We start from the raw sequence: 22,820 nt of genomic DNA, 5'->3' as shown, positions 1-22,820 counted from the left end.
GTTATGCTATAATCGCACCTGACACCGATACTCAAATGCATAAAATTCGCAATACTGGCAAAGAAAGCTCTCGATAAGTACAATTAACTTAATTTGAGGCTTCAGTGTATTCCGTTTCCGAGAACAAATACGCAATTCGTTCGAATAACAAATCGAATTTCCATGATTTTCTGCCATTTTCCAAAATATCTGGGGACATTCCCCAAAACTCATCCGAAACTTATCCCATTTAGGTGCTTAATTAAGCATCTAAACTGAATCCCACCACTTCCAAGCCGCAATGAAGATTAACGAGCCACAACCAGTTACGGTTTCTTAGCAGATTCGCTTACCGGAGCCAAAATGCTCCAGCAAGAACTTCACCGATTTCACCCCCGAGAATAGAATCAATTATTTTACAATTACCTCCCGCGCCGAAAACAATTTCTATCGAAAACTTTGCAAAATACCGGCTAGAACTTTTGCAATTCCATTTTCATCGAGAGGAGAAAAAAAATCTCCGGTTGGCAGAAGAGTGGAGCAACAAGCTCCCATTCAACAGTGCGCCTTCAACCAATTTCCTCCACTCCAAAGGTAGATGATGCCAGAAAACCGGCGACATGATAATGGAAATATATGTGATGTGGGAAACAATGTTGGCACACCACACTCAGATGGCCACTCGGTGCCAAAATGGATATCTGCCAGGAAATAATCGACAATGTTGCCCAATGCTCATTGCTCAATGCTTCCGTCCACCCACCTAGCGGAGATTCATTAATTCTGATTTGAATCGAACACGACGACTGTTGCCATCGTCATCACCCTTGTCGGAGGATGTGCTGAAGTTCTCTCGATTGGTATTTTTTTTCGGAAGCGGAATGGAAATGAGGGGGGTGACTTACCTTAAAATCAATATAGCCGTTTTTGTCCATGTCGAACGTTCGGAACACGTGGTCGCAGAATTCTTCGGCATTGCCTGACGGGAAGAACATTTTGTACATATCTACGAACTTGGCCGGCGTTAGTTTGCCGTTTGGACAATCTTGCTGTAATGAGGAGACAAAGAGAAAAGACAAAAAAACGAATTAATGGATGCTCATGAATGATAATTGAAACAAGTATAGACGGAGAAAAGGTTGACATTTGAATGTAAAAGGTCTACTGCGATAGATTTCGAAAGGAAATTCATGATCATTCAAATAACAAAGTTGTTGGGTATTCATAGATAGAATTCATTGAGTTGTTGATAATTTGTTAAATATCATATATTGGCTCTTTTGGAGGATAATTAACCCTTCTCCTCGAGATTAGCCAAATCTACCAATTAACATTGACCTTTGATCGAATTACGTTTGGCCGAAAGTACGCGTGATAAGGAGTACGTTTGCTAGAAAGGACATTCCCGTGAATCTACATCTTGTCAAAAAGCAATCAATTACACTGGAAACGAATGACTTTTAGTCGAAATAACATTTAGCCACATTTAAGTAGTCGAAGGGGTTTTTGGACGAATTGAAACTGGGTTGCTTTAGTTATATCTAAAGTAAATCTTGCAAAACTACTTTGAGAATCCCTCGAAGGATTCTTACAGGAATTGCGTTGGAGCACTTTTGAAGAATTATTCCCGTGATTTTCAAAGCATTTTTCAGATGCTCCTTGATCTATTTATACATTGATTCTGGTAGGGATAATATAGTAGCGCAGCATTCTAAAAGAGCAATGCTCAACATTTTGATTCGTATGGCCATAAAACATCGAAAAACACGAAGTCTTTTTTAACGTCGTTTTTGAAGTAACGCGTCTTTACGTCTTTTTATTTTTAAATAACGCGGGACGTCGACAAAAGTAAAAAAAAAGCTTAGTGTATTTCAGCATTGCCTGTTTAGGAAATTCTCAAAACAATCTTTCAAAGAACTTCAACCAACTTCTAAGATTTTCCAAATATATCTCTACTGGCTCATTCTTGAATTGTCTCTCTGACCAGTAGTTTCCTTCGCTTATCATTTTAAATATCAAAAATTGGTGATGTATAAGCTTCTCTACAACGAGTCTAATCAAACTATTTTATTGCTCATGTTCATAGCATTCTTACTAATTAGGTCCATTTTTATATAACGGTACGATATTTTCGTATGACATACAGTATTGGACAATATACCGGGTAACCCCCTTTGGTTTGACCACATTTAATTGAACACTTTTTAGTCTGTATCCCGCTAATTTGCACATCGTTCAGATTAAAATGGTTCAAACGTCATATAGCTCATGGAACAGAGTAAATTGAAATGCAACGCTGTGGAACGGAGCGCAGAATCAAAACAAAACAGTGAAAGAGGTAACCAGAAACACGTTTCTAGGGTGACTAGATGTTCAAATTAAAAATGAACCCCGATGGTTTGCATGAGGTGCCGTTCAAATTAACGGGGATACACGGTATTTATATTTTGTTTCCATACAGATGATCAACTTTGGTAACTTAAAACCCAGTTATTTTTGGTCCGATGTATAAAAAAAAACGTAGCGCGACAGACATAACATATATTTAAACATATATTTCTAAGTATTTTTTCCAATAACGAGCTGAAAACATACTGCGATTAAACTAAAGTCAACTTTTTGACAAAAAATTACTGTGGCGTTTGCTACATGTATCCACTTCGTAGAAAAACAAAGACAATCCTGAGGCTCCATCGCTCAGATAGAGTTGTCAACACAATTGAATGCAGCTGACCATTCCACATGACAATCAAGATCAAACTGTGTTTTTTTTGCTGTCGTATCAGACAACATTCATGTTTGTTTGTTTTGTGTTTCTCGATGTTCATTTTACCGACCTGATGTGCTGTGTGTGTGCGTGGTTACGATAGCGTCTTTTTTGTTAGTTACTCCTTAATGATTTGGAATCTATTTTCTAAAATGTGTTCGTAAGACCTTCAAGCACCATTTTTAAGTTTCTACATTTCTAAAGATTTTAGAATTTTAGCAATTTAGCCTGTAAATTTCATACAAAAATAAGTATCATGAAAACTTATAATAGCGTCCAAATGTCCTATTCCCTTCATTTTTTTTTCAGACTCAATATCCATAAGATTAACCCTCTACAATCAAACAATCATAAGCTATTTTGCGCGGTGCAAGAATTCATAAATTTAATATTAGATAAGGATAAAATTTTAAGATTTGGACTTTGGAACACATATTTTTTTCTGAACTTATTTAGATGTTACTAACAAAAGCAGTTTTTATAAATTTAATACCCTCTGGCTTTTATAATAAAAAAAAAAGTTACTAAGTAGCTGGCAATGGACTCAATTTTTTGTTGTTTAAGTGTTAATAATTAAACTCATGAAAGCCACAATGTTTCAAGGTCGATCAGACCAAGGTTACTTTTAAAATCTATATTAGGGCGGTTTGAATAACAAAAAGTTGGAAAATCCAATCCTTATAATCCTTAAGATAAAATTTGGGATCGATGAAATATTTAGCATTTTGGTGATGATTCAAATATGACCCAAGCACAATGCAGGTTTGTATAGAATGGCTATGGAGAAACTTTGAAGAAAGTCATTTTTTCTTCAAACCATGGGAATTGGTGAAGAGATATTGTTTTAGCCATATGTATGCTATATGGGTTTAAAATCCTTTAAACTTCCGCAAAAATCCCAAAAAATAGCTAAAAACGGAACCACTTTCTTCATCAAAGCTTGAATAACAAGGTTTCAAATTATACTAATATCTAGACTCATACAGCCATTCCACGAAAAACCGATCTAGTGGGTCACCGAATTCGGTGAAATTTGTTGTTTTGTTCCTTATCCGAAATAAGGACACACGTGTTTTTGGATTTTTGATTAGGGTGACCATTTCCGAAATAAAGTGACCAGAAAAATCGCGATTTTGGAAATTTTTGAAAAATAAAATATATATAATGCACTAAGACCTACACTGCCGTTATACGCATAATTGTCCCATGTTACTTTTTGTGCATTTTGACTTTTTGTAATCGAACAGTTTATTTTTACGTATAGTTTTAGAAAACATTTACCAAAAATTAACTTTGTTCGGAACTCAATGAAAGCAAGCAATACAATTGCCCATTTGTTTCCACGCATAACTGTCCCACTTCGTGTTGCTACGCTAACTGTCACACTATACATTCATTCTCTCTAAACAATATTAAGAATCAGTTTTTATTTAACTGGCTTGCGAAAATGTTTTAAATTTTCTTAATCGTTGGCTTCACATCCCATAGTGGACACAGAACGTTTAATTGAATTAACCGTAAAATTTATTCATCAGGGAGTTTTCCTCCATTTAAAACTTTAATTTCGATCCATGGTACAAATCAATTCTGATTTATCAACCAAGTCAATAAATTGATGTTTTGGATGATTTCACATGTTGGGTTGTTCCGAATACGCGGTTCACTGGTGGAAGTGGTCATTATATTAACGAATCTGAAACCTGGCTTGCGACAAATCAATTTTTCAAAATCATTCTAAAGGTGGTTCAAATGTAATTGAATGACTTGAACACATGTCGGACTGTTCCGATTTCCCGGTTTCCTGGATGAAATGGCCACTAAATTGTCGGTTTTGAAACCCAACTGACAACAACAAACTTCATAAGTTCCCAAATCAAGGCTAAAGAAGGTAACTCAAACGTTCCTGGATGACTTGATAACATGCCAGGTTGTTTTGGATGCCCTGTTTCCCCAGAGGAATTGATCATTATATTGGTGGTTCTGAGACCTATCTTGCGACATATCAAACTTCTTGAATTTGCAAATTAAGTCAAAAGAAGAATAGTTCAAGAGGTTTTGGATGCCCTGGCTACATACTGGGTTATTCCAGATAACTGGTTCTTCGGTGCAAGTGACAAATATGTTGGCGGTTCTAAAACTTAATTTGCAAACCAAGTCCAAAGAAATGTCAATTCGTGTGAAGATTTGTGTCGTGAATTTTGAGTTAAATATTTACTCCGCAGAATAACCTTGAATTCGCAGATGAGTTTCTGTCAAGCGTGCACCTGGAAGAGTCGATATAGGAATTTATTACATCTTAAAAACTCTCTGACATACTCATCCACACTTCCATTCACTAACTCATACATTTTCTCATTATCACACATACAGAAAACTTTGCTTTCCATCCCAAATTATAAAATCGTATGTAATAAATGTAATAATTGACAAAAAAATTCAAGCATTCTTTTAATGAATCGAATACGTTGTGTCAAAAGTTTGTCAAACCTTTAGATATATTAGAACTTTTTATTAATGCAGCATCTGAAATAACAAAATTCCTCAAGTTGCCTTAGCATTTTGTCAAATTTTGCAAACTTCAGAGCATACTAATTCCCGAAAAAAAAATCTTTGATTTTTAAACATTACGGGGAAAACCATCTGCAAATGCTATTGAAGTATTTAGCATGCTGGTGGAAGTCTTTTTCCCCATTTTTAAGTTTTCTGTCGATCATGAACTACATTTTTTTTTTTGGTAAATCATGAAAATAGGATGTACATTTAAAAATGTTGGAAAAAAATTTAATCGGGCCTACCCATTTAAGAATAGACACAAAACGTCCCACCACAAAGTCCTCCGAAAGCAATGTTTAATTGTCGGATTGAACATATGAAGGTGTTATCACATATTTGGTCATAAATCTTCACAATGAAAGTAGAACTCGTTTTTGACCTTTGGACTCAATTTTCTGGATTGTTAATACTGTAAGATGGGAAAATTAGCCTTCTTCTGGCAGTTGAGCTTTAGAATGCTGATTTACTTTCGACCTACTGCAACAATGTTTTTTTTGATTACTGCATATTTCTGCGCTTGAAAATTATTCTCAAAGTCATTCTCATTGTTGAAAAAATCGAAAACATATTTAAAAAAACACAGAAGAAAATTGGTTGAATGGTATCACGCTAATGACTTGAAATCATTTCTGATTTGTTTTCACTACACAGAAAAAATCCGTTCTCGTTTTCGCGAGCAGCAGTTTTTGTGAACGCGTTGCCTAGTTCCGAGAACGTTGATGGTAGTTTATGGTGTATTTTTGACAGTTCACGTTTTCCAGAACTCTTTTTTGGGTAAACCAGACTTAAATTCTTCAACTCAACCTGAATGTGCTGCTGTGTAAACCATATCAACAGTTCTTGTTAAGCACATTGCGTAAACCTTCACCTCATCCAGATTCTAAATACAACCTTTCATCGATTTGATTTCATCGATCGGTTGTATTGAATTGGTAGCGATTTTCCAGCAGTGTGAACATCGCTCTTCCACAAACAACGGCGACGACAACGACGACGTCGAAAGAAAGTTGTTGACGATGACACATTTCCAACCCATTCAGATCAAATGAACAGCACATACACACGTGTCTGTGTCACACAGAACTCGGTGTATTCGTCGGTTTCTTGCCGTGGAGACGCGCGTGTACCCGATCAGAATGGCGAAACAGAATAAGAGCAACTGGTGTTATTTGTTTCATTTGTTTTTAGTAACATTGTATGATACCAAGACCAAGACGGGAATTGAACTCGAGTCTGCAACATGTACGACACTGCCTATACCAATAAATTTCTGCTGAATAGCAAGCTTAGATATTCCATATCAGCTAATTTGCAATACTTACTACTCGAATGAGGTATGAAAGACCCCTGATTAAGAAGTAAAATACCTCAAATAATATCTCATGCCCGATATACGAATGCGAAAATGGTAACTTTGGCAATTAAAGCTCTCAGTGAATAACTGTGGAAGTGCTCATTGAACACTGAGCTGAGTAGCAGGCTCCGTCCCAGTGAGTACGTAATGCCAAGAAGAAGAATAACAAACTGATTGGATCAGATATTGCAATACCTCGGTCGATGTCAAGTGACTGTCGGATAAAATTGATTCAACGTCGACTATAGCTGTAAATCACTGAAGCTCTACGTTTTATTGTATAGAAAATAGATCATTATCTTTTTTTGTATTTGAAGAAGACTGCAAGTGGTAGTCGAAATACGCGTATCTGTCAAAGATAAGCATTTAGGAGGGGGATTAAAAGGTACACGGTACTCCATCTACTTTTAAGTTTCTCTATTGAGATTCTGCTCAGAGGATTCGAACAATAATAAGAGTTTTTTTGTATTATTATATTATTATGATGAAATGTTTCATATGTGTATCTGAATGCAACAAATCTTGATATAAAAATCAACAGATAATAACTATTATTGTGTTTTAATTTTCTCATACCATCCTGATCGGGTATAGAGCGGAAATCCACCAAAGCCATGAGAGCGTCTACCCCGACGACTATATATGTGGAAAAGTTCCTCATCTTGTCATGCGGGACCCATACGGTGATGAGGTGGAAGTCCCGCCACCGCCATCAATTTGAAAACGTGATGTTGATCATGCGGGTCGCATTTATAGGTCTAGATGGCGGGCGCACACTTTCTTCCCATAGTTGTTGTCCTTTTGCCTCCTGTCTGGGAATATACGCGTTTGAAGCCTAGGCGACTTTGGCCGCAAATACCGTGATTGATTGGTTGGAGAGAAACGCGATAAGTAAAATATAATTAGAATAAAATCGATAGACTAGCGATACATGGGAACGGTGCTTGTTGCTATGTTTGACAGACCGCTCTAGGAAGATGTTCTTCAATCGAGTGAACGACGATGACTTCGAACGATATTTACTAGTACTATACTAGTAAACGACATTGTACGTTAATTCTTATGCGACTTATGGTTGTCAGATAAGTTTATACAGAGTACGAGCAATAAAAAATAACATACCCTCAAGAAACGTCATCATTAACATCTCGTTTTTGATTAAGGAGTTCTGATAAGCATCCCATGGATTCGATATTGGAACGGTTATCCAATGCAAACATTTTTCTCATCATCGAAGCATTCCGGAGCCGCATCCGAAAGTTCGCTCCCATGAATGACAGCCCTTGTCTAATTAGTGTTTCATTTCGCACAAAAGATAACAACCCATCCAAAATAACACAATGTTTTTGCTCTATTAGGGAGACAAACATGACACACATTGGGACGCACATGGTCAAACACAATGTGTCCCCTTTCTACTTTCATGTTCAACAAACTGTTTCAGTTTTTTTTTTGCTGTTTGTTCTCCTGTTTTTGTTACGTTGTCGGCTTGTTGTGATGCAAACTCAGGCTGTCTGCTTCAAATATAACCTGATCATTGTTGATTGGGTTTTCGTATTTGATGACTGGGGAAATTAGAGGAAATTCCTGAGTGAGAGTGACTCGCTGACTAATATTTCAGCACGTTCCAATCTAATGGAGATGCTTTTCGAGAAACAATGGAGTGGCGTGCGGTTAAAGTTACTTGAAAATGGATAAAACCAAAACCACTAGAATCCATTGAGTGTAGATTAGAATACTAAAATGGCTGTGATCTAATATATACAGTGCTGTTCTGAATAATAGCAGCGCATGTCGATTTTCATACAAAATGCTCAACTTTGACATGCTGTAGTTTTGTTCCCTTTCAAGCAATCGAGCTGAAATTTTCTCCACAGAACTACAAATTCGATCAATTTTGTAACTACAAAATTTCAGTTTTTTCTGAGTCCCTGCCGAAAAGTGAGACACTAGGTGAAATTTTTCGAAAAAATAGCAGTTTTTCATTTTAAAATTTTTCTTCTACAAATATTTTAAACATTCTCGGTTTAGGTGTAGGTTTGATAAGTAGGAGGAGATTGTTCCAATGGTAAGTGATATAGAATTTAAAACTATAATTTCAAGCCGAAATTAAATTTTTTAAACTGCTATTTTTTCGAACAAATTCACCTAGTATCTCACTTTCCGGCAGGGGCTTAGAAAATTTTGAAATTTTGTGTTTACAAAATTGGGCATATTTGTAGTTCTGTGGAGAAAATTTCAACTCGATTGCTTGAAAGGGAACAAAACTACAGCATGTCAAAGTTGAGCATTTTGTATGAAAATCGACATGCGCTGCTATTATTCAGAACAGCACTGTATTTAATAACCATGCATGCAGTCTATCAGATGTTCAAAAATGTATACGTCCCAATTTATAATACAACTCCATTTAAAGATTTAATGTTTTGGAATTGCTTCATTTCAACATTAGATAAAATTTACAGTTTTATGACAGTTGTATATAAATCTACCAGAGGAAGCCATGCTGAATGTGTTTGGGTTCGATTCCCAGTCAGTCCAGGATCTTTTCGTAAAGGAAATTTCCTGGACTTCCCTGGGCATAGTATCATCGTACCTGCCACACGATATACGAATGCGAAAATGGCAACTTTGTCAAAGGAAGCTCTCAGTTAATAAATGTGGAAGTGCTCATTGAACACTAAGCTGAGAAGCAGGCTCTGTCCCAGTGAGGACGTAATGCCAATAAGAAGAAGATGTATTTCTCCTTCTTCACTGAATCAAGATTCCAAAAGCTGGTGTCAAATTTCCACACTTTTTACATGACCCTGGGCAAACTCATAAACGTTTTGCTACCTGTCGACTACATGTCATGTCCAGATGCTACACCATCACCAGAAGTAACTTTTTCCGTTGAATTATAATAATTTCATCGCATGAATAGCAAATTCATGCCTCCATTCACACCTTTGAGCAAGTACAACTATTACACGTTACTGCAACCTCTGTGGAAAGAGGGACCGGATATCTACCTTGTCCTATGTACCTCACAGATAAAAAAAAGTCTGTTTCAATCCATGGATTTTACGGGAATCCAGGAATTGGCTAGATTTTAAATATGGATAGATCAGAAACAGATCACCTTAGCGTTTAACGTGCAGTTATTCAGCAAGACCAAGCTGAGGGATCGAATCCCACCGGTCAATAATTATTTAGTCAAGGAAATTTTCTCGACATCCCTGGGCATAGAGTATCTAAACGATATACATATGCAAAAAATGATCAATTTGCAAAGAAAGATCCCACTTAATAACTGTGGAAGTTTAAATAAGAACACTAAATTGAAAAGCAGGCTCTGTCCCAGTCGGAACGTAACGCCAGAGAAAAGAGAGGTGTGTGTCTGGGATGTAAATGTATTTCCTCGCTCTGTTTCCGACAACCGGTTGGTGATTATGTTTTTGGTGGCGACATCTGCTATTGCTGTTACTGCTCGTTGCACGGTGAACTCGATCCACACAAAAGTTGGCCAAAAATTTGCAATTGTTGCATAAATGAATTACAAATGAATTAACATGAACTTGAGCTATTTATGCTCCAAACATGACTTTCGATCAGACTTTGACCACTGCACATCCATCTGTCCAGGATAACACAGAAAACGGGAATGGTTCGCCTTTTGCATTTATTTCCCTGCGCTTAGCGTGAAAGCGTGATGTGATGGCTGGCGTTTACGTGCCAGTCTCGTCCGTATCATTGCATTTCCGGAAACGTTGCTGTTTTCCACGGGATATTGGTAGGTGGAGCGCAGCAAACAACGGAGCATATAGCAATTGTCTTCCGTTTCGTAACGCTACACCGGGGCACTAGGGTGGGTCCGTCATGACTTAGACAACCAGAATGTATTTTGAACAGGCATTGGTGAATTCGTTCTCAATTTCAAAGCCCGATCAACCCGATCAATTTCAAAGCCTTCGCATCTGTATCGGTCCATGATCGACAAAGTTCTACAAGTTGTAACAAGCTTGACAAACAGCAGCAGCGAAGGAGAATCCTAAAGAGTGATGATGAACCCATTTTTCTTGTCAATTAGCCATTGAGGGTACATGTTTTACTTTACTGGCATGATGAACAATCTCAAAACATCCTATAGCACTAGTACCCCTAGTTCAGGAATCTTATTAGCATCCTTCCAGGATTCTCACAAGATTATCAGGAATTTCAAAACAAAAAATTGATCTTTTGCCATCAAAAAGTGGAGTTTTGTTACTAAACCAAAGTTTAAGCTTATTTATTGAGCGTATAAAAAAATCTTCAATTCCATCCCCCGTACGAAAAAGTTGGATAGTTATAAAGATAAGAAACTTGTATTTATCCTACCCAAGCGTGTTAATTCTTAAAAATATGAATATATATTCCGGAGCTACTGCACAAAATCTAAAAAAACATCTATTTATGTTTTTTTTTTCATAAAGTGATCCACCCTACCAGAAACTGACTGGGACTGCTCCTGGAATGGAAACCGAGAAAACGAACGGTGCACCTTCGTGATGGATCCGGGTGTTTTCATTTCGATTGCCGGTAGTAATCGTGTCTTCGATGTTTCGTGTTTCCAGCAGGGAATAGAATATAAAACGGTTTCAGATCAAGGATAATGCGGAATGGGAGCTTTAGACAAATGTACGTGATATGTAGAGCGTAACCCATAAGGTCTGGAATGTTATAACTAGAGACGAGCAATACTGTCTTTGAGATATGACAATTCGCAATAACACCTTTGGTTGTCTTTCAAGTTTTGGAATTTAATGCACTTGTATGTGAGGCGTTACAAAACATGGATGGGTTTCAAATCAAATTTGGATTTGATCAGCACCTCTTTTCGTCTTGTAAATTGAGAAAAACTTTTGAAAATTCCCGGATATCTCTACAGAACCCCTCATAAAGTCTTTAGGGGTATCACTGCAAATCTATTTAGGATCCTACGAAAATCCAAGTCATGAAACATCTTGGTAACTTCTACTGAGTCGTAGATGAATTAGAAACTCAAGGTTTATTTTGTTCAGATATACTCATAAAACGTGTTCAGCAAACGTTTCATCACAATAACATAATTTTAATAAAGCAAGTTATTTTTTCCAATATATTAAATAATAAAGCTCCTGTGATTTACAACTACAATCGATGTATGATGAATTTAAGGCAAAGTAGGCCGTCATTGAAATTTGTACGCGTCGTTGATGATTGTTGATAATTCGTCTCACGATTTCGAATCAAAAAAAATCAGTTGGTTTTGCACTGACACAGCTGAAAAAGTGTCAGCATACTTTATGCATGTTAGAGCGTACAGTGATACATTTTCAAGTCAATATAAACTATGAAGACTGAGTTTTAAAACCTTGAACTGCAAGCTAAAAAATCATCATTGTTGCCAAAACGAATGACGGGCTACTTATCCTTAACCCAACATTGGCTCGACATCGACCCAACTACATTTTGGTCATCGACCCGACACTGACCCGACTTTAGCCCGATGTCAACCTAACATTGGTCCGACATCGGGTACAATTTAACCCGACTTGGACCCGACATCTTGTAGAAAAAAAAAAAACAGATGGAAGTTAGCTCATATGTTCCCTTTGAGAACTAATAAGCCATCCACCCATTAGTTCACGATCGTCTAATACAGCCCACAGACGCTCAGACGGTTTGACCAACACTGACTCCGCCCCCCAAGTTAGTCAAACCGATTTATTAACCGTTTGACCGACTGTCAAAGTTCGTTGCGGCAACACCACATTTCTTCGCAAGTTTTGAATCTCGGCAAGTCTGGTGGACATGTGATTATAATTTTTTCGCATTTAGTGCGATTTTAGATAATAATCGTAGTGAGGAAGAGCAAAACTTTCAAAATAAAGGTAGCAGAAAAATTGGATATGAAGGATTCCCAGTTATAATTCGCACGAAACATTCCAGCAAAACTCTAAAATTATGAGGGATCTCTGTCGGGGACTCTTCTGAGCAATCATCGATATGGGAATGGCTATGGGCTTTCTTCAAACATTCTATCCAGAATATTTTAGTGGTTTCCTCTAGTTATTCTTCTTTGAAGTTTTTCCAGGAACCTGTGGGTTATACTAGGGATTCCACCAAAAACTCTTCCTGGGTTCTACCAGGATTTTTATCAATAATTCCTCTAGAAATTTATCCACAGGTTCATCCAGAAATTCCTCCGAAGAAAATCCTTCGAGTACAATGTCAGATTCTTGCAGAGATTCCTTTAAAGGTGCCTTTACAAATTATTCAGGATTTCCTCCACTGATTCCTTTAAAGATCAATCCAAAAAATCCTCAAGTTATTTCTTCAGTAACTCTTCAGGGCTTACTCCAAGAATTCCTCCAGCGATTTCTATAAAAAATTCTTAAAAGATTTCTTCAGAAATTGCTCTAGAAGTAAGTTTTAAGGATTCCAGCACGCATCACCCAGTTATCACATCACGAATTCTTTCAGATACTTCTCAGGGGATTCCTCAAGAAATTCATCACCAGAAATTCCCCCACGAATTACACTAGGACTTTTTTCAGGGCTTTCTCTTAGAATTTCTCTTTAAATTCCACAAGCAGTTGCTTCAGAACTTCCACCATTATTTTTTTCAGCGAGTCTTTCTAGTAATGTTTCTACCGATTTCTCCAAGGATTTGCACAAAAACTTCCCGCGCGATTTTATTAGGTAATTCATTCGATGCTTCCTTCAAGAATTCCATCAAAACATATTCTTAAATGGTAATGGCAATTTCGACTGGAACTAGAATACTACTTTCGGATGGCTTTCTCAGTCTGGAAGTCGAAAAAGTCGTTGCAGTGTTGTGTTGTGTTATAATATAAAATCCGTCGTCAAACCTAAAAATTAAAACGCAGGAATGATAAAGCGCTCTCCGTCGCCAATCAGACGACAATCTATCTATAACGGGAGACGATAGACCTTACACCCCTTGAAAAAGGCCAAAATCCATCGGCCGAAACGTCGGGATTGTAAAAAACATCGTTTTTCGACTTCCAGACTGAGAAAGCCATCCGAAAGTAGTAGTCATATTTTTAAAGAATTCCTCCAGCGAAACTTCAGGAATTTTTAATCATATTCTATTAGGTTTTTTTTACTGCGATTTCACGAGGAATTCCTCAAGAAACTCTTGAAGAGATTGCTCAAGAAATTCCTTCCAAGAAATTAATATAAGAATTCCGTCAAAAAATTCTACCAAGAATTTCGGCCAGGAATTGCTTCTACCAAAAATCTTCCAGTGATTCTTCTAGTGATTTTCCTAGTATTTCTTCCACAAATTCCTCCAGGAAATGCTTCCCCAATTTTCACTAAAAATTCCTTCAAAAATTCCTACAGAAATACATACTAAGATTTACTCCAAGAGCTCTTACAACGATTCTATCCAGAATTACTCCAAGGATTCATCAAGGAGCTCCTCTAGGAATTTCATCAACAATTCTTCCAAGGATTCCACCAGGAAGCCTTCAAGGATTTCATGAGAAAAAAAATCAAAAGAATCCCCCAAAACTTCCTACACGGAATTCCACCAAGAATTCTTTTAGAGATTCCGCTTGCAATTTTTTGAGAGGTTACCCCAGATTATCCTCTGGTATTCTTCTGGGGAATCTACAATTTTTTCTAAAATTCGCCCTGTGTTTCCTTCAAAGATTCTTCCTTGAATCTCTAAGGGTCCCTTTAGAGACATTCGTCCTAGGATTTCTGCAGGAATTACTTCAAGAATCTACCAGAAATGTCACCGAGAATTCCTAAAGCAATTCATCCATCAATTTTGTCCAGTATTTCTTGAAGGATTTTTTCAAAGAATCACCCAGGAATAACCTTAAAAAATTCTTTAGGAACTCGTTCAGGGATCCCTGAAGTAATTCCTGTTTTGAATCCCAGGAACTTCTGATAGTCACTGGAGAAATCCCACCCATTCCCCTTATAAGAAATTTCTCGTGAAATCCTTATAAAAAATTTCTGGTACAATTGCTGAAGAAATTCCAGAAAACCCTCAAGAATTCCTGGAAGTATTCCGCGAGAAATTACTTGAACAAATCCGGATAAATCCATTGAAGGTATTCAAGATTAATTCCTTGAGGAATTCCGGGAGGAATCCCTTGATGAATTCCGCAAGGGATCCTTTGAGAATTCCGGAATTCCGGTGATGAAATTCCTAAAATAAATTTCTGGTTAAACCCCTGTAGGAACTCCTTATAACCCTCGAGAATCCTTGAAGATATTCCGGGAGGTATTCCTGAAGGATGAATTCCTCGAGGAGGCATCCCTTAATGAATTCCGGGAGAAATCTTTTCACGGAGTTACGGGAGGAGTACCTTGAAGAGATCCTGGAGGAATCTCTTGAAGAATCCCCTAGAGAAAAACCTGCAGAAAATTCTAATAGAATCTTTTAATATTTTCCGGGAGGAATCCGTAATAAATAGCCTGATGGAATCCAGAATAACCATAGAGGAATTACTGAAGGAACGTTTAGAAGAATTCCTGATAGAATCTTTGACAGATCTTCCAATGGAATCGTAGAAGATGCTTATGATGGAATCCCAGGATGATTTTATGATGAAATCTTTGAAGTATTTCTAATGAAATCCACAGAAGAACTTCAGATGAAATCCTTGCAGCAACTACCAATGAAATCTATTAAAGAACTCCTGATAAAATCCCTAGAGAAACTTCTGATGGCGTCCTTGGAAGAAATTCTGATGTATCCCTGGAGGAACTCCTGAAGGAATCATAAGAGAAACTCTTGATAGAATTTCTGTAGGAGTGCCAGGTATAATCTCAGAAGGAACTACTGATGGAAACTCTGGAGGAAGTCCAGATAAAATCCCTAAAAAAAACTTCTGATGTATACCCTGGAGTAACTCGTAATGGAATCTCTGGAGGAAATCCCTATAGGAACTTCTGATGAAATTCCTGGAGGGATTCCTGATAAAAAAGCTGGTGGAACTCCCTTATAAAATCCCAAGAATAATCTCTTGAGGAATTCCAGATCCAATCTCCGAAGGAACTCCTGATGGAATCCTGATGGATTATTTTTAAAATCCCTGAGAAATTCCTGAAGGAATCCCTGAAGATTTTTTAGAGAAATCCTTGGAAAATTTCTAGAGGAATTCCTGGAGACATCCCTGGTGAATCCTTGAAGGGATCCCTGGGACATTTCTGAAAAATCTTTGCTGCATTTCTCTGAAGTTCCTGGGGAAATCCCGGAGAAAATTCTGAAAACATCCTTGGAAAATTCCTGGAGGAATTCGTGGAGGTGTTTTTTTTTTTAGGAATTCCTGGGTTATTTTTGGAAGAATATCTTGAAAATTTCTGATGGAATCCCCTGAGAATTTTTGAAGAAGTTCCTCGAGAATTCCTGAAGAAAGATCCCTGGAGAATGTCTGGAGAAATGTGTGTCCCACAATTGCCCAGAGAATTCATGAAGAAATCACTAGGACATTCCAGGAATAATTTTTGAAGCATATCTCTGCAGTTCCTGAGGAATTCTTGAAGAAATTGTTCAAGAGATTCCTAGGTTCTGGTGTATTCTTCTGAAGATCCCTGGGGAATTCCTGGAGAAATTCTTGAAGAATTCCTTTAGGATTCTCTGAGGGCATTCTGGAGTAACATCTGAGGAAATCCTGAAGTAAACTCTGAGGAACTCATTGATATTTGCCGGAGAAATTCCTAAATAAGTCTCGAAGGATGCACTTCCATATTTTCGTAGGGATACCAGAATACAATCACACGACGCGACGCGAGACAGGACACAACACTTATAGTTCTTACAAACGTTAAAAGGACATATAAATTACCTTTTTTTTACGACCGGTTTCGGGCTTGATGCTGCCCATCATCAGGACGATGTCCATCCCTGATGATGGGCAGCATCAAGCCCGAAACCGGTCGTTAAAAATAGGTAATTTATATGTCCTTTTAACGTTTGTAAGAACCATAAGTGTTGAGTCCTGTCTCGCGTCGCGTCGTGTGATTGTGATATAGTTCTTATGTTGCACAAAACCCAAAATAATGAGTGATACCAGAATAGTTCCTGAAGATATTACTGAAAAATTCCAGTGAAAACCATTGAAAAATTCCGGTGGGAATTCCTGGCAGAATCCAATGGAAATTCCCGGGGAGTCCCTGCAAAATTCATGCAGGAGTCCCTTGTGAAATTTCGGAATAATCTCTGGTCGATTCTTGTAGGAGTCTAGGGTCAATTCCTGGTAAGTTCTTGAAGAATTATCTGTAGGAATCCTATATGAATCTCTGGAGAATTTTGTAAGCCATTTGCAGAAAAATCGAAAGAATCATCGGAGAATTTTATGGAGGAGTTCCTGGATGAGTTCCTGAGGTGAATTCTTAAGATATTTTTAAGGAATAACTGGAAAAAATCTGGATGAATTTCTCGAGGAATTTTTGAAGAAATCCAGGAGAATCCTTGAAATATTTTCGAAAAGTAGCCTAGGAGGAAATATGGGGGGAATCTCTAGAGGCGTTTATTGATGAATTCCATATAGAATGCCTGTGCAATCTTTAGAGAAAATTTGGGTGAAACCCTGGAGAAGTTGCTAGAATAATTTCTAGAGAAATCCTTGAAAGTTTTTCTTTTTTTAGGCAAATTTCACAAGCCGTATGAAACTAGATAGGATTGCATTATGTTTCTTCAATACAATAAAAACGTGAGCAGACATCGAATCTTGCAAAAGATGTGTAGGATAATCCGATGGACGGAACGCAGTCACGATAACCTTTTCATCAAACTCAACAGAGTCACTCGACGAACTTCACATTACCACCGTGAACTATCAATACAATTTTATTCCTGTGTAACTCGAGGCTGAATTCTTTTTCCGCTGCACACTATTCGAATTTTTTAAGAACGTTTTGCTATCCTTACTGCTGGTTCCTTCGAGAAGATGCTTCGTCGAACGTTGGACGCAGAACGGAGACCAATATAGAATGTGTTTTGGGTTTCCAAGCCAGCAAAAACATTTGCGCGTCTCCTTCCCAGATGAGTCACTTGCAACTGCAACCGAACATATTTTCGATTATTTCTATTATTAAGCTCACCTAATTAACTTTACCTTCATCAATTTAAAAACGATTAGTCACTACATTGCTGCAGGAAGATTGTTTTTCTGACAAAATCACTATCGCGGCGGCAAAAAAAATAATTACATTCTGTTCGCGGAGCATAAACAAACTGAAATTTGACAATTTGTTCGTGCAACATCCCTACAGGCGTTACGATCAGTTCGTCAAACATTTGGCTTCGCCCATCGGTGGTTTAAGCAAAATCAAACTCGTTTGATTTTGGCCGACCGATTCGTCAACCGTCAAACCGGTTTCACAAACTGTCAAAATGGCTCGTCAAGCAACATCACACACCAATAAGGGGGCAGAGTTAATGTTGGTCAAACCGTCTGAGCGTCTGTGGGCTGCATAAAGCTGGGGACAGACATGTAAAGAGTATGAGGAAAAGATGTCTGAAAGGTTTGAATCTATGACAAAAGGTCGAAAGGACAGAAGGTCAAAAGACAAAAGGTCAAACGCACAAAAGATCGAAGAACAAAAGAGATGGGACAAAAGGTCGAAAATCTATTCTCAAAGAAGGAAAAAAATCCCTCCATGCAAATCATTTTCGACCTTTTTTCCTTTCGACCTTTTGTCTATCAACCTTTTGTCCATAAACCATTTTTAACATGGCAAAATTCGACAAAAAATGTAGCCGCAAAAACACGACTAATAAGGATAAATATTTTAATAATCAATCATGTTGGTTCCTTTGACATTTCTTTTCATAACAAAATTATCTGCTTTTATTCAAATATTACGTTCACGAAATTGATTTTGATCGGCTTTGAAATCGTATTGCAAATATTCCGTTATTGCAATTAATTCGGTTAGCCCACAATTCGTCCCCTTAATGCTACAACTAGATAACTCGAAAATCAAAATTTTGGGATGTGCCACTTTGAAAATACAGTCATCTCTCCCTTACTCGATATTTCGTATCTCGATATCGAGTTAGAGAACCATAGTAAAAGTTGGTTTTCATGGCTACCTCGATGGTCCCATGGATCGCAGTTGCATTGATTTTGTGTTCTGTAACTCGATACCTCCCTAACTCGATGGTCCCTTCAATATCGAGTAAGGGAGAGATTACTGTATGACCGTTTCACAAGGTGACGGTTAATCGCAGAGAATATGGTTGAAAAATAAACTTAAACTTGTGTATTTTGAATCACACGCTTATGAGCTGTAGGTATTTTACAGATCTAATTAATAAAAATGTTTTGGCATATTGAAGTCAAAAATTTCAAATTTCGAGTTATCTAGTTGTAGCATCAAGGGGACGAATTGTTTCTTAGCTCTTTTTAAACTACTTTAACAAATTAATCCATATTGATGTAGAATGATGTTATATGTATATCAGCTACCAATAAATTGTGCTTTTGATCAAAAACCTAAATAAGATTAAGCCTAAATTGGACGAACACTGATATTAACAGATAAGTTTCAATATTTCAGAATCGAACCATCCTCCATACAGTCGCCTTCTGTGCTCGAATTTCTCTGTTGATAGAAGCATCGTAAATTACAGCGATCAATCAAACGTTGCAGCAATCCGAATGAATTACTGTATCATAGCCAAAAGTTTATGACTTTTCAAGCACTTTTGAATGGAAAGCAAGAAAATTCATTGCCATCTCGGCGATATTTTACAATCCACCACCGTTAATACCACATCCCAGCCAATGGAAAACCAATAAACTGAATCACAGCGAGAGAACATAAAATTCAAACATCCCAACCAGCGATATTGCTGTTGATTGATTCGGAGCCGACCAAATAATATCGCCATAAACTTCACATCGACTATTGACGCGAGAACTGGCAGTTTTCGCAACTTTAATTTCAGCTGAGAATTAACGATAAAATAGTTGCACTGCTAATAACCAGTAGCAGCACAGAAATTCACGCTAAATGAGTTATAATTTCCAATTTGCATAATTGCTCCAAGTGGTCACATTCATCAGAGTATGTACACATCCAATCACAACCAAGATCTAATTGCAGCAATGTGTCTTTTCAGCTCCAACAGGGGGCGAATTGTTGCATCAATTTGTGTTTATTAGCTGTTAATCAAAGCCAAACAACTGCATCCCATCGTCGGAAATTGTTTTCTACTGAGAAGACAAACAATTTCCCCTTGCTCCCTGATCATTTTGCTGAGGACCAACCTGGTGGTTGAAATCATGAAAGCATATGTTGGTAGCACTTCAAATAGTGGTACGTTTACCTTCCATTTCCTGGAGAAAATACAAATGCTTAGATTGACATTCAACATTATCGCCTTGAATCGTTCGAGCAAAACATCTCAATTATGTTCTCAGACCAGTAGCGCAACCAGGATTTGGTTCTAGGGGGGGTTTTGCAAATTTTAAAATACTTTTTGAGAAGATATTTTTGATATAAACAATCGAGTTGAAGCATTTAGGTAAGTTTTATGTTTTTGCATAGTAAAATGAATTAAGAATTAGTCTAGTAAATTATCGTGATGCTATTTATCCGCTCTTTTTCTGTGCTGTTCCTTATATGTCTCTCCTGTGTTGTTTTTTATATGTTTTCGAGTTTTGCAACAATGAGAATGACTTCGAGAACAATCTTTAAGCGCAGTAATTTGCAATAGAAATCATTCACATTATTGTTGCAGTAGGTCGAAAGTAGATCAACATTGCAAAACTAATACTGCGGTGGAAAACTAATTGTCACATCTTACAAACTTTGTTTTGGATGATTTTGTAATCCGATTGATTTGATATTGAGTAGGACGCTAATGCATCTATATTTCTTCCGAGTCACATTGTTCCAAAAGTTTTTAACACCCTATATTCGCGATTTATTAAAAAAATAAACAAAAATATTCATTATCCACACTAACAAAATCTAATAATTGTCGAAATTTTCAAAGGTGCCAAATGCTTCAACTGCCAACTAAATACAGATGTTTCTTCAAATCAAAGAATTCGTATGCTCTGAAGGTCGCCAAATTTGGCAAAATGCTGAGGCAATGGTGGGTAACGTGCCTTTGGAACCGACCTTCTGATCAGTTTGTTTTCAAAACAGGCTAGAGAATTTTGTTATTTAACAGCTTATTGTAGTAATAATCCACAGATGACTTTGTTATTATCAAACTTCCTGAAGAGTTCGATAATTCAAATAAACACAACCTAGAATAATATAACTGTGAAAACCACTAACATTCCCAGTGTTAATACGAATCAAACTAAGTTACTGTTCTGTAGTTGTATAATGTGTAGTGTTGCATTTAAAAAATGTACTTGGCAAGCCATATAACTTTTCGGCTCTGGGGGGGGTTTTGACCCCCAAAACCCCCCCTTGGTTGCGCCACTGTCTCAGACACACAAATTGTCTGATATGGCAGCAACTATGATTATCCACGACCAAACCTCTGTGCTTGCCCATCTGCTAGAAATTGGTCCAGTACCACGGTGTGTCTGAAACCGTTTTAACAAAAAAAATACCAACAAAATGTCGATGTTTTTACGCCTATGAATGATGATTGCAACTCTACCAAACGCTCCACCCAGTTCATAATTTCGATAAACAAAAAAGTTTGTAGGTACAGAATTGATAATCATTTTTTCGTTAATCCCGGTTTGAGACCCACCGCGGCTCACATCCATAAAACCACTCCAGAATCAATATCCCATTCGTGGGATGAAACTTTCTTCCCAGAAGGCCATTTCATCTTACCTCGCAACATGTTGGCCCTGCTGATACTGAAACCTCCATTTTAATTAACCTAATTCAATTGATCCCACGATCCGACCGGCGACCTTGGAAATAGGGGAAAGCCAATAGTGCTCCGGTTGCTCGACAATACTTCCAGCCAGCAGATGGTCCCCACGAAATAGCTAAGAGGGGTAACCGACATCATAAGACTAAAAGCGAGTTGAAGCAAAAGCGGAAAACTCATTTCCACTTGGCCTTGATAGCACTTGCTAACTACTTCAGGACTAAAAGTTGACGATTCTGCATTTCACCGGTGTAACTCTTGTATAGTAGGGTGAGGCTAATCGAAAGTTTTTGAAAACCAAAAGTTCGTGGGTTCTTCTGAATTCAAATCACATGAAATAGGAAACCTCAAAGTTTCAGCCAAAAATATTAAGATTTAGAGGTGGTGCAAGCGGATGTCTACATTACTTTGTTATTCATTTACCAATTTTAAAATGTTCAGCATCGTTCTCTTCAAAATTAAGTTTATACAAAGTTTGTAGAGCATCTTAATATGTTTGGTTCAAACTTTGACATATCTCTTTTAAGATGATTTGAGTTCAGAAGAGAACGCGAATGCTTGGTTCTGAAAACTTTCAAAAAATAATCCGCACCCTACTGTATAGGGATTATGGTGCTGAAAGACTCAGCATCTCGCTGTGACGGTTTCAATTTTCCTTCAGACGTGACATGCCATAATGGTACGGTGTGGGCATGTGTCTCAAACTGACAGCCGAAGAGAACGTGCGAATCGATACCTACTATTGTCAGTCAGCAGAGTGAGTGTGGGTGTGAGCATTTGAGGTAACATCGATTTAACTACCTCTGCATCGGGAGTACATTTTGATTCGTGTACAAAGTTGGTGATGAACTTAACTGATTTTTCAAGTCCTTTCTTAACTGAATTATAGTTTTCTACGTGAATTGATTGAATTGATGTAATTAAGTGATCAGATGTCTTTACACTGAGACCAAATTACTTAGGTTTTCCATTCATCTTGACTTATGAATTAGTCAAATTAATGTTTTATTGAACGCCTAATCACTTCGAAAATGCGATCATAAATTTCATAAGTGAGATCTATGATATCTTTAAGAAACATAACATAATCATTATATTAAATAACTCATTACGCGTGGTAAAGATGAATAAATTATGGGTGAAATTATGCTGATACAAATATTCATTTTCTTTTATGTCACAAATATTGAATGGGAGAAAAAAAGTTCTATTCCTATTGTTTGACTTTATAAATTTTTCGAGGCCCTATGGTAAACCTAAGTTAATGTTAAGCATGCGGTTTATTTATTGTTACCCTTTTTTATAAGTAATTAAAAAAAATGTGG

The 22,820-nt window shown here is 37.3% G+C and overlaps 2 protein-coding genes across 10 annotated transcripts in view; both read right to left on the bottom strand.

The window, feature by feature from the left end:
* Nucleotides 1–22,820, bottom strand: part of LOC5564467 (neurocalcin homolog) — a 497,420-nt gene that overhangs the window by 178,556 nt on the left and 296,044 nt on the right. The gene's annotated exons all lie outside the window — the stretch shown is intronic.
* Nucleotides 1–22,820, bottom strand: part of LOC5564460 (neuronal calcium sensor 2) — a 403,811-nt gene that overhangs the window by 101,500 nt on the left and 279,491 nt on the right. For all 9 annotated transcript variants that reach the window (XM_021842107.1, XM_021842113.1, XM_021842106.1 and 6 more), the window contains one exon: nt 885–1,028. In XM_021842107.1, coding sequence (XP_021697799.1) covers nt 885–1,028 — 144 coding nt within the window. The remainder of the gene's footprint in view (nt 1–884; nt 1,029–22,820) is intronic.

The sequence above is a fragment of the Aedes aegypti genome, chromosome 2, assembly GCF_002204515.2.
Source record: "Aedes aegypti strain LVP_AGWG chromosome 2, AaegL5.0 Primary Assembly, whole genome shotgun sequence".
NCBI classification, from domain to species: domain Eukaryota; kingdom Metazoa; phylum Arthropoda; class Insecta; order Diptera; family Culicidae; genus Aedes; species Aedes aegypti.
This window is presented reverse-complemented; position numbering and strand designations above follow the sequence as displayed.